The 13,026-nt window shown below is 27.2% G+C and overlaps 1 protein-coding gene across 2 annotated transcripts in view; it reads left to right on the forward strand.

The window, feature by feature from the left end:
• The window catches only part of LOC100202449 (kinesin-like protein KIF16B), a 182,255-nt gene that overhangs the window by 148,587 nt on the left and 20,642 nt on the right, over positions 1-13,026 (forward strand). For both annotated transcript variants that reach the window (XM_065805924.1, XM_065805925.1), the window contains 4 exons: positions 1-756; positions 7,179-7,329; positions 7,415-7,548; positions 9,614-9,662. The exon at positions 1-756 is cut by the window's left edge and continues 975 nt beyond it. In XM_065805924.1, coding sequence (XP_065661996.1) covers positions 1-756; positions 7,179-7,329; positions 7,415-7,548; positions 9,614-9,662 — 1,090 coding nt within the window. The remainder of the gene's footprint in view (positions 757-7,178; positions 7,330-7,414; positions 7,549-9,613; positions 9,663-13,026) is intronic.

Here is a 13,026-nt window from a genome sequence, read left to right on the forward strand (position 1 = left end):
TGAAGATCTTGATGAGCTTAAAAAAAATTACTTTGTTTTAAAGAATGAAGAAGAAAAAATAATTACAAACATGTTGGAAGAGCTAAACAATAAAAAAATACAAATTGAAAAAAACATTAAAATGGCTGAAAGAGTTTTGAATGAGCTTCAAAATCTTTCTAGCGAAAAGATTAATGCATTTAAAAAACAAGTTAGTTGTGCAGAAAATAATGTTTTTCATTATGAAGAAAACATTGCTAAATGCAATCAAAATCTAAATGAAATTAGTAAATGGTATGATGAAGCTAACGCTCAACTTGATGCTGAGCTGCTTTATGTTGCATACCTTGTGGAAAAAGAGGTGCAAGGCAAAGAAGAGTTTCAGGATGTTTTGAGTTCAATAAATGTAGCCAAGCTCAAATTAGAGCAAATTACAAAAAACTACTCAGAAAGTATTGAGAATACTAAAAAAGATTATGAAGTTATATCTAAACCTTTAACTGAGGCCAAAGATCAAGCGCAGGTTGTTTTAGAAGATTTATTGTGCGCACGGAATGTTGCAGAAATGACATTGAATGAGCTAAGAGAGCAGTTTTCAGTTGAGCGTAAAATTGAAATAGAGGAAATTAATAGTTTAAAGGAAAAATTACAAGGATTATCTGAAAAGTTTGTTAATTCTGAAAACTATAAAGCGCATGACAATAATCTAAACTCAAGTATTGTTTCAAATGAAAGTGATTTCAATATCAGTGAAATACTTGACAAGCAAAAACAGCAGTAAGTTCTACTTTTTTAAATTTATTTTAACAGAAATGTTACCAACTTGTTATAAATAAAACAAAGCGCAATATTTTTGTAATTTAGATTATATGAATTTAGTGAGGTAAATAAACAGTTAGAGTTTTATGGAAAAAAATAAATCATAGGTTACATACACAGTGGCAAACCCAGAGTTTTGGGGATACCATATTTTTTGGTGATTTAGTGGTGGTTGTGGGTGTTTTGATAGCTTTCTATCCCATCCTCCCCCCCCCTCCCTTCCCTTCTATAGTTAAACCTGGTGCTTCCTTAATGATTTTTAAATATCACTTTTTTTGTGTTAACCTTGTTTAGTTTTATCTGAAAATAACAAGTTGATTTAAAATTGCATCTCATTGTAAAAGGCATTTCTTTGAATACATGAATTTACCGGTGAATGTAAGCATTGCACTAAGAAAAAGTATTTTATTTAAGATTTTAATAAAGGTTGCAAATGCTATGCTATTTGTAAACATTTATTGAAAATTGCTTGAAGTATTTTAAACATTTAGTATCTATAAATTAGTAGTTGTAATTCTAATAGGTATTAAATGTTTGAAATACTTTAAACACTTTTTAATCAATATTTACAAATCGCTTAGTATTAGCACAATTTACATTACATTAATTACGCTTATGTCTTGTATTCAAATAGTTGTTGTCATTATATTATATAGGCAATAACTATTCAAATACAAAACATAAGCCTTTAGTAAACTTATTTACTAATATTTTAATTTTCATTTTGATTTAAATATTAGGGATCGCCCATAAATTATGCAATACTCAATTTATTTTTAAAAAAGAAGTAGGAGATCATAAAAAAAAAAGAAATAGGAGATCATAAGCTCTTTTACAGGGTGATTTTCATTAAACTTAATGAGCTATTTTGATTTTTTATTTAACTTAAGGCTCTGTGAAGCAAATCTTTTGATCTTTTTTGTTTTGTTTATTAGTGAAATTTAGCATTCCATAATTTATGGACAATCCCTTAGCGAATCTGTTCATTTAACTTTCAATAAAGGTTAAGAATTCACACAGTGAATTCTTAACCTTTATTGCATACAGTGTCGTCTGTCAATCGTTATCTCTATAAACTTCATCTTTTCTCTTCCAGTAACTTCCAATTCTAATAGTGGTTGCATGCAGCCTTGTTGGAAGTTATGAAGTTAAAAAAAAAAAAAAAAACAGTGCTTTAATGTGTCTTTCAAACAAAAGAGATTATTATGATAAACTTTATGATTAAAAAAAGATTATATTTTCTTAAAATAAAATAACGATCAAAAGTTCACTCATTCAAAAACTGAGTTAGCTGGATTACTATATTGTATTAAGACTAAAATTTTTACATATCATTATTAAGTATAGTTCATATATTATTAAAAACATTTAATTAAATTCCTAATTGCCAACATACAAAAGTTAATTTTGGGATCGTCCATAAATTACGCGATGTATATTTAACTAATAGATAAAACAAAAAAGATCAAAAGTTTTCCCTCATATTCTTTAATTAAACTAAAAGCAAACATAGCCCTTTAAGTCCAATGAATGTTACCACCCAAAAGAGCGGTAACATTTATTGAACTTAAAGGGTTATGTTAAAATGATCTCCAACTCCTATTTTTTCAAATAACTTTAGTGTTTTTTATGCTGTAAATTATAGTTACCATCTTTTATGTGTAGTTTATGAACAATCCTTTTACTCTGAATGGATATATATAGAATTGTTATATCTTTCAAAAAAAAAGGTTTTTCATACATTCCACTGTCTTTAAATTTTATTTAGTTTAAGTTTCATTACAAGTTTTTTAATTGAATTTTGTAAAAACATTTGTAATAACATTCATTCTTTTAAATTTAATGTTAGTTTAGTAACCAAACAACAGTTTTAAGAATTTTAAACAAGTTATGTCGCGTAATTACTTTTTTATTTAATTGTTCTGAAGTAAAACTAAGCTAGCTAAGATAAACAGAAAACTATTTATTGAAACTGAAATTTTTTTTCATAATTAAAAAAAAAGAAGCAAAATAAAATTTTTTAAGCGCTTTTTTTTGGGCGTTTAAAAAAAAATTATATGTATATATATATATATATATATATACATATATTTACATATTATATATATATATATGTATATAAATACATTTATATATATATATATATATATATATATATATATATATATATATATATATATATATATATATGTCAAATCATTATGTTTCAATCAATCGCCTGTAGGGTACCATCTCTGATTTTCCTGATTTTTACATATTGTAATGTGCATTATGTGGATAGGTTAAGTTTGAAATTTCAGACTTCCAAGTACAACGGTTCAGAAATTATGGCCTTAGAAACATGACCAGTGGCCCCCCTCGATTTACAAATGGTCAAAACAGAATACTTTAGAGCTGTATAACTTTTTTCTCACTTTCAACAAGTGTCTCATTTTTTCTTGAACTATTTTCTGGATAGTTTTTTCTTTAAAAAAGTGGTTTTTATTAACTTGTGTTAAATTAGAAAAAAATTATGACCTCCTTAACTTTGGAAAAAATCCTTAAATTGCAAAAATTTGTCAAATTGAAACTAACTGTAGCATTATTCTATTCATCCGCAAGTTTTAAAGATATGTTTTCTGATTAGCTACTACTGTCTGCAATAAATGGGCAAAATATAGGCAGCTTGTTGCAGTTTAGAACTTAAATATATCTAAAAGCAAAACGTCCACTCGCCTAAAAAGTCCCTTTTTCAGCCATTTTGAGATACTTGTAAATTTTTCTAACACTTTGTTTTGAGCTAAGATTAACAGCATATAAGACCATTAGACCCAACTATCTGAAAATGCAAACATTATAAACTTGTTAAATCTACATTAAAAATGCCAGCATTTTTAAATAACCCTATTTTTCAATCATTAACAGTTGAATGTGTTACTAGAAACCAGTGCCCCACTAATCTGCCAACTGGCCTATGTGAAGGGTGCAACTAATTATAAGTCATTTCTTAATAAAAAGAAAGGTATGGTTGGTTGTCCTCTTCTTGATCTGGTCTTTATAGTAGATAGGGGCACAAATAAAGGAGGCAGTAACTTTTTTACATACATATATATATATATACAACATATATGTATGTATATATATATATATACATATACATATATATATATACATATACATATATATATATATATATACACACATATATATACATATGCATATATCTATATGTATATAATATACACATATATATATGTTGTATATATATATGTATGTATACAACATATATATGTATATATATATTATATAATGTATAAATTTATTATTAATAATGTGTAACAAATTTTGAAAGAGTTGTGAAAACATAAAATATTGCTTTTGCATATAAAATTGAGTTATTAAAATGCTGTTATGATAAACACTCAAGAAAATACAAATGCAAAAATTATTAGTTTTTTGTTATTTTAATGTTCTAAGAAGCACTTATTCTATGTTCTTAGAAGCACTTAGCTGTCCATTCTAAAAGTTTGCCTTATATATAGATATCACACTGAAATAGCCTGGGCATCACACTGAAATAAACTGGATGCCAATAGAATGGACATTATACTTAAATAGCCTGCTGCCAGAGGATTCAGTAGATACATCAATTATTTCATAGTCTGCTGCCGCAAAGGAGTGCTACTACATCAACTGAGGGTTTGAGAGCAATCTTTTTTTTCATTATTCAGCAATCTTTTCTTTCATTATTCTTCTTTTTTTTTTTGAAAAGCTATATGCTATAAAGATAAGCAAAACTAGTAAGAATTTGTGGATCTATATACTCTATAGTAGATGTCTAAAAAGCATTATTTTAAACATTATTTTACACTTTACAAACAGTCATTTATTATATAATGAATTTTTAACTTAAGTAAATATCTGTAAACAGGAAAGCTTCAGTTATATACATGAACATATATGTTAAATGGCTGGGGGGAAAAAAAAAGTGAAATAATCAAATCCAAAAACTAAAACTATAATAAATAAAAATTCAATTGTATTTTGTTTGTTAAGAACATTGAGCACTCTTTTTTTTAAATGCATTTTTTTCATTTTAACGATTATCATAAAAAATAAATAGTCAAGTCACTTGGACTGCAATATATTTTTTTTATCTAATATTTTCAAAAAACAGTTGAAAGCAATCGTGTAATCAGGAATAGAGTGCACAAAAATTTTATTTAAGATGTAGATGCCTTAAGATTTGATTTCTCTAGCATAACAATAAAAAAGACATTGCTTGCGCAATTTGCTTTTAGAAATGCATATCTCAATGAGACCTTTCAAGGCAAAAACTAATCATCACAGTACTTCTTTGGATTTAACAATAAAATATCCTGAACCACCTTCTATTCATTGTCTCGATTAAAGCATAGCTATCTTAATCAATAGCAAATGCTACCTTGATATGTACATATGATATTGATATGATGAATCAACAATTAACCTTGTTGTGCTTTTAGATACTTCACAACAAACTCTCTAGTAGAGGCAACAGCTAGCTGGTTAGTAGAGACAACAAACTCTCTATCTAGTAGAGACTACAGCTAGCTGTTTTTAAAGCTAATGGTAACATAGAAAACTTTTCTTTAACAATCAACTAAAAAATCAGCTTAATTCATTGGCAATAAATGTAAAAGCAATCATGTTTTAGCATTCTATGCAAACTTAGTTTACAATAATTTTTTTATAAATTATTATAATTGATTTATTATTTGTTGAATTTCGATAGAGATATAAAAAAAAGTTATTTTTTATTTTTTATATATTAAACTCACTTTGTAGCTGAATTTGGTTTTTGGTTATGACAGCACAGAATATTTTTCACCTTTTTTTTTGCAAATATTTGAAAAAAGTTTTTACAAAAATAATTACAAAAATTGTAATTCTACCATAGTAGGGCTCACACTAATGAACCAGTGAAATTTCTTTAACTTCTAAATGCAATTTATTAACTCCTTACCTGTGATTTCTAAAAAAAATTGCTGGAAAAATTTGGTCATAGAACTTTTTTAAAAACCATTTTGAAGTGTCAATTTTAAAAGGTAATGAAAAAAAATAAATAGATTTTTATTTTCTATATGAGTCTTTAAACTTGACTTTTCAGTACAGTCTCGAGAATATCAGCAATCAGATTTTCCCTTCAAGAATTAATAAAGCTATTCTTAAAAGCAGGAATTTTAAATATAGAAACTTCCTTAGACCTCCAGAAGTATAGCATCCATATATAGAATAATTAGCAGCAGGAGTTCAAAGTATTGGATGAAGAACATGCAATTTTATGAAGCAGTTTGTATGTAAACACTCAACTTTAACATATTGTGTGAGATCTGCATTGGACTAGATCCTTAAAAAATTTGAACAAACAGTTGGTCAAACGAATACTGCAAGTAGCCAGACTATCAATTCCTTATGACTATGTTTTAACATCTCCCCTCCCATTAACTTTCCCTTCTTTCCCTCTATTCTAAAATACAAGAAGCCTTTACATAAATAATAAAGCATATTTTAGTTAAACATTTTTTATAAAGTGACTTTTACATTTTATGTTTTTATATGTTGTTTAATTTAAACATTTTCTAGTAATAAATGCATACATTATGCAGTACAAAAGCACTTTTTTGAAGTAAAGATTGTTTGTTAGATCATGCATACTTAGCTAAGCAATGACATCATACTGAAATAGGGAACTGTGAACTGTGATTAGTACATACATCGAGTAAACAAAAAATATTGACAAATGTGTAACTATATACGCAATAGTAGATATATATATTTTTTAACTATAGTGCGTATAGATACACATTTGTCTGTTTTTTTTGTCAACCTAAATCAATGTAGTTTTTTTTTTTAAATGAGGATGAAAATGAAGGATAAGGAAAAAAGCTTACTGCCTCAACCCTCAGTCAATATAGTAATAGCTCCCTTTTGTGTATGTTGTAAAGCCTTTGCAGCTTTTAGTATTATATCAGATTGCCAACCTAAAGATACTTTTTTTGTTAAATGTATATTTAATTTATGCAGTTTTGCCTGATTGTTAAATAGTTTATTCATAAACTGTCATAAAAAATCAAAAATTAAAAAACAAAAATAATATTAAAAAAACTTTTCTTTTAATTAAATGGCTACTTGGCAAAACTAAAGCCAATGTATGTAACTTACAGCAACTATTTCTTTTAAAATCATATATACAATCCACTGTGTCTTAGACTATAGTTATTTTTAACAATTTTTTAATAGAATAATTTTTAATAAATTACCTGAATAATTTAGACAACGATTGTATGATTCACTTAACATGAAAAAATTGTTAAAAAAAAATTGTTTAAAAATATAAAAAAATACTCAATTAATTTTAGAATTGAAGATGAAATGTTTGAAAAAATCATTAACATGGAAAGTGTGATGCAACAAGAACTTACAGAATTAAAACAGAGGGAAATGCACCTTTTAGCTTGCTTACAAAGTGACAAAGAAAAGTTGCTTCTAGAAAAGTTCTCTCTGGAAAAGGTTTTTTTAAAATTAGCTTATTATAATAATTTTAGTAATTTTTTATTCAAAAAACTTATTTTCATTTGTTTTTCATTTTTTCAAGAAAGAAGATTCAAGTGAACGTTTTCTTGAAGTGGCACGTTTGTTAAAAATTAAAGATGATGAACTGAAAGTAGCAAGAGATATTGCAACCAGAGAAATAGAAAAGCTTCATAATGAACTTGCCAATGCAAACAAGTAATTTTTATCATCATAATTGAAGTATTTGTTCTTAAAAATTAATATAGTCAGTTATACACCAAATACATCTTCTTATAGCTCATATTTAAATGTTTTAAAATCTTAAAGAATTCTTTTCAAAACTGTTATACACTTGAAAAATAAAACTTTTTTAAAAGTTTAAAAAGAAAAAAACTTGCTAAAGAATTTTGATTTTTTATGTTCCTCATTATCAACAAAAAACTGAAACATAGTTAGGTAGGGGCAAGTGTTCATTTAGTTACACTTGTACATTAGGGTTATGACATTTTTGTAACCTTATATGGACATGGCCCTGTAAGATGAGTTTTAGTATAAAAAGACTGAAATAAACACTCCTTTATGATTTCATTTCAAAAACCTCACCCAGGACCTAAAAAAACTGTTTTGGAAATATTGCATTATAGTAAAATCTATTTTTTTGTTACACAAATTTCAGCAGTCAGTTCACGTCAGTCTGGAAGTAGCAAAAAGCAAGTAAGACATATATTTCTCTATTTACTGTGGTATAGGAATGTCATTTTCTTTAAATTTATGTTAGACCAGTTCAACTTCATTTCTCACTCCAGTATTGACACTTGTGGATCACAGATTACAACTTTAATGCTTTTCCACAAATGGTATTAGTCTAACACCTCAGTTATTCCATTAAATATTGTTAATGCTTTTCCATCACTAAGAGTTAATGCTGCTTGGTAAACTTTATGGTGCTGATTTTTTAATACAGTAACTTGCATTTCTTGCTTGTTAATTTTCTTTCCATTTGCTGCCTTTTCTGTGATTCTCTAACAGATACCTTATATATTGCAGTTTGAGTTGGTGTTGGGATATCAATACCTTGGTCAGTTGTTCACAAACTCTTGCTTTTTTTATGGAACTTAAATTAATCTGTTTCACTAGATGAACTGCAGTTTTTGTGTTTTCTTTTTTTACCAGTACTTTTTTTAGGTACTGAGGGTACCATCAGTACCCAAAAAAAGTACTGGTAGAGGAATGTTCAACAGTATATTCACAGCCATTCGTATTATCATCAGAAATTTCTGGATATTCAGATATATTGGATGTAAATTCAGATTCTACATTTTTATTTGAAGAAGAAAGATTACATACACTACTGGTTGAGGTATTTCCTCTGCCGAATTTCGATGGATGCATTGTAACTTGTATTGTTGTTGCATAGCAACAACAATACAAGTTACTTAATTTAAATTGTTTGATATTACCAACCAGATGCCATCTGTTTTTGTAATATCAAACAATTTAAATTAAGCACATTCCTTATGGTATTTCATAAAGTTATTATGTTTTTTAATTAATGTATTAATCTTCCTTATTATTAGATTTTCTGTTATGAATAGAATTTAACTTTTCCCACAATTTCTTAAATTCATTAGCTTTTACTTTAATTCTGACATTTCACGATTTTACATCTTTTAAAAGAAATTGATACCTTAGAATAATTGTCATTTCTTTTGGAATTCTATATAAGTCGTCAAGTGGATCATTGATTTTTGCTAACAATTTTCTTTGAAAGAGACTTTTTTGGTATACTGTCAAGTTTTTTCTAGGTGCCAGAATTTTTTTCTAACACCTTCTTGACTTTTCATATATGACAATTTTTAGAAATTGCCGCACTTTTAACAAAATATTTCAATCTGTGACCTTGGTGGAATTTTTGTAATCGAAAAGCAAAAATGTATTATATATCTCATATTGGCACTATTGCTCATTGTGTAGTGCTAGGGCAGTGTAAAAATTTTAAAAAATTAAAAATGTCATAACCCTAGTGTTCATTTACAAGTGTAACTAAAATGTATTGTGTAACTAAAATGTATTGTGTAACTAAAATGTATTGTGTAACTAAAATATATTGTGTAACTAAGATGTATTGTGCAACTAAAATGTATTAAAATATAAAACTAATAAAAAGATCAAGTGTACATTTTTGGTACACTTTAGTAAGGGTTTGGCAGGTATTGTATAAAAGATTTAACAAAAAAAGTTTTAAATATTACCTGTTTTTTAAAAACTTTTTTTTCTTAAGTGAAATTATCATCCTTCAGGAAAGATTGGAAAAGTATGACTCAAATAGTGTATGTAGCTTTTTTTTATGTATTTATATTAAAAGTCATTTATATAATTTGTTTAAATTTTTTTTTTTAGTTATATATTTGATTTAAATTTGAGCTGTCACAAGAGAGCTATGCATCTGTAGCATTTATAGGGCTGTTCATATGGGGAAAGAGACATGTTTCCCAGGAAAGGATAATAAACAAAAATAAATAACAGGGTTTATATGGTCAGCGAAATTCAGGGACAAAAGTATCTTTTTTAACTGGATCAGGAAATGTCAGGGAATTTACTTAGTGACCAGGGAAAAATTGTTTTTTTTTTCTTAGTAAGTCAGGAAATAATAAAACATTTTAAGTTCTGCATTTCTTTTATAAGCAGGATTGTAATAAATTGTAAATATTTTTTTAATTTTAAATAGCAAATGTTTGCAATGTTTAAAATTTATCACTTTAAATATAAATTATTTTATTTTCTGTTTAATATTTTTATTTTTGAATTTTTTTTTTAATAAAGTTTAATAATCTACTATCTAATACTTGTAAAAATTTGAAAGCTAAAATTGCTTATCTTTTTAAATTAGTATTTTAAATGATTTTAAATTACAAATTTAAATTACCTTACTCCTATATAATTTTTATTATATACACAAATACAATAGAGCCCAGGCAAAAGTCTGATTTTAAAGCCTGAAAATTATTAAAAACAAAATTATTGTCATCGGTTGTATGGGGGATGGGGTTTTTTTGAAAATCTTGCAGGGGGCCCCAGGATTTGAAGTAGCACCACTGTTTTTAAGCTTTACTAAATTAATTAGGAATAAGAAAATTAATAAAGGTTAAAGAATAGGATTCATGAAAAGATAGTTCAAAAACAGAAAAAAATTTAAAAAAGTTTTTGTTACAAAAACTAAAGATGCCATAGAATTATCTTTTGAAACACACTCAAAGACACCCTGAGACTCTCAATCAAGTAGTTCTGCAGGTGCAGTTGAAATACAACTTAATTGTACACAATCTTAAACAATCATGTTTATTTATCACAATAGAGGTACACTTAGTGCAGAGATTCGATGGATACAATAATAGCTCGGTTACAAATAGTATTAATACATTTTAGGCAATGTTCCCAAACAGCAAGATTGCATCTACAATGAAACTTGGCAAAGTTCCATTGTAGATGCAACTTGCTGACCAACAAAAAAAATTAAAATACATTGATAACTACAGAAAAAGAAAATAGAAAAAGCTAGTATTAGTAACAGGGATGTGGAGTCCCAAAAGGACTCTGGCTTTATATCTCTACATTTTCCAATTCTGTAGTGTCCAGAAGCACTAAACATGTTTGTTGACTTATGATCTGCTATAAGAAAAAAATTCATGAGATTTAATGACTTGAAACTTATTGTTTTTAAACCCGGAGTCCCGGGGTCCTTGCCGCCATTATACTTAAGGACTTCAGGCTCAAAAAATGATTGTTCCTCTAACCTAAAAGTCTTGATTTTTTTCCTATTAGTAGTCCATAAACTTAAATATATTTTAGAGCTCCTGGATACTAAAAACTTAAAAACTAGGATAAAAAAATCTTTTTGTGACTTTCAAATCCGGAGTCCTTTTTTGACACATCTCTGATTAGTAAACTAGTAAACATTGGTGGTTGTAACCTCTGCATCATTTGTGGAGCTTTCCAAGCAGCTATTGAAACCACAAGTTAGAGACTAAAGGCTGTCATGAAAGGATCTTTTCAAGTTTTTAGGGATTCTCTTGCTAGAGGTGAAAATTATATTTCTGTTACAGATTCTACAGTCTATCCCTTGCAGTTTTTTCCAACAAAATTTGTGAATGTCTTTTAACCTACTAACTTTTTTTTTTTGCAGTTGAAGTCTTTAAAATTAATATAAATAAGAGAACACAAATACAATTAATTTTTCAAAAACATTTATGTTTACATTTAAATCTTACAAATATCTTTCATGGTATTTATATCATTTTAGTTGATAATCACCAGGTGGTATCACGGCTTAAAGTGATATGGCTAAATATAATAAAAATAGTTGGTTTCTGACAGAACCTACCAGCTTTTAAAAGGCCATTATCATACAATTATATGGCTGTAAAAAAGCAGTTGAACAACTTGTAGAAAACCTTTTATTTTTCTGCTATATCATGAGCCCTTTCTTGCAATATGTTAGAAAATATAAAACAGATGATCCAATGTTGCCTTTTCTGGGCTTTTCTGGCTTAGAGATATTGCATAAAGGTGTTTATCTAAAAATAAAATCTATTTATTTTTGGTTTTCAACAGAAGAGGAACTTCAGAATTTATTACATAAAGATAAAGTAAAACCTGCATATGTAAAAAAGTTTAAAAAAGAAGCTGCAAGTGTAGTAATTGTTGAAGAAAATCACTCAAATAAGTTATAGAAAGTTTTGCCACATTATTCAGATCTTTTGGTAATATCTTACAGTTGTGAGAGTGCTAGACTAGATTCTTTTTTCATAAATCCTCTATCAATATACAAAAGAAGTTAAAATCTGTTCTGACATTATTATTTGTTACAAGTAATGCTCAAGAGTAGAAAGAGGATTCAATGTTAAATACATTGTAATGAAAGTTTTTTTGAAAAAAAAGATCAATGATATCAAGAAAGATGATAGTAGGCCATATGCAAAAGTACAACCTAATATCTTTAACAATAGAATTAACAAACAAGTTTATTTTTATTTGAGGTATCCAGTTTATTAATATCATAAAAGAAGCAAAAGAAAAAAAATGGTATGGGATTAGTAATTAAAGGAAACAGCTTGAAAAGAAAAATAAAGAAAAACAAATTAAAATTAAAACTTTGGAAAAGGCAGTCAAATTTTGGAAGAGAAAAGTAAGAAAATAATATGAAGCTACTAACCTTTTTTTTAACCTTTTTTTTTAACATATTACTTTATTGTAGCTATCCTTTTTTTTTGCAAAATAATTTTCAAGATAAAGAAGTTATAGAAATTTTCTCACTTTTTTTATTTGATCTTTACAATATAGAAGGACTTTGAGAATACTTAGTCATACAAAAAATTACTTTTTTAATTCATTATGGAGTGTAAATATAAGAGCCTTGAATTAAAGAACATATATGATCAGTAAGCTTTTTTATTATACATGTGAGTGTCAATGAATGTCAATGTAATTTTTGTTTGCGTTTTTGGAGCACTTAGGAACAGTCACAGAAAGAGGATGGCACTTAATTGAATGACGAGTAACACGAGAATGAATTTTAGTAGATGGCACAAGAGACGCTAGCTCTTTAGAGCAGTGCCCATTATAGTATTTGTAGAAAAGAGAAAGAGAAGCAACATTACGACGATGTGATAATGGTTGAAGGTTGGCTGCAAGAGC

This window comes from Hydra vulgaris, chromosome 09 (assembly GCF_038396675.1).
Source record: "Hydra vulgaris chromosome 09, alternate assembly HydraT2T_AEP".
In the NCBI taxonomy this organism is placed as follows: domain Eukaryota; kingdom Metazoa; phylum Cnidaria; class Hydrozoa; order Anthoathecata; family Hydridae; genus Hydra; species Hydra vulgaris.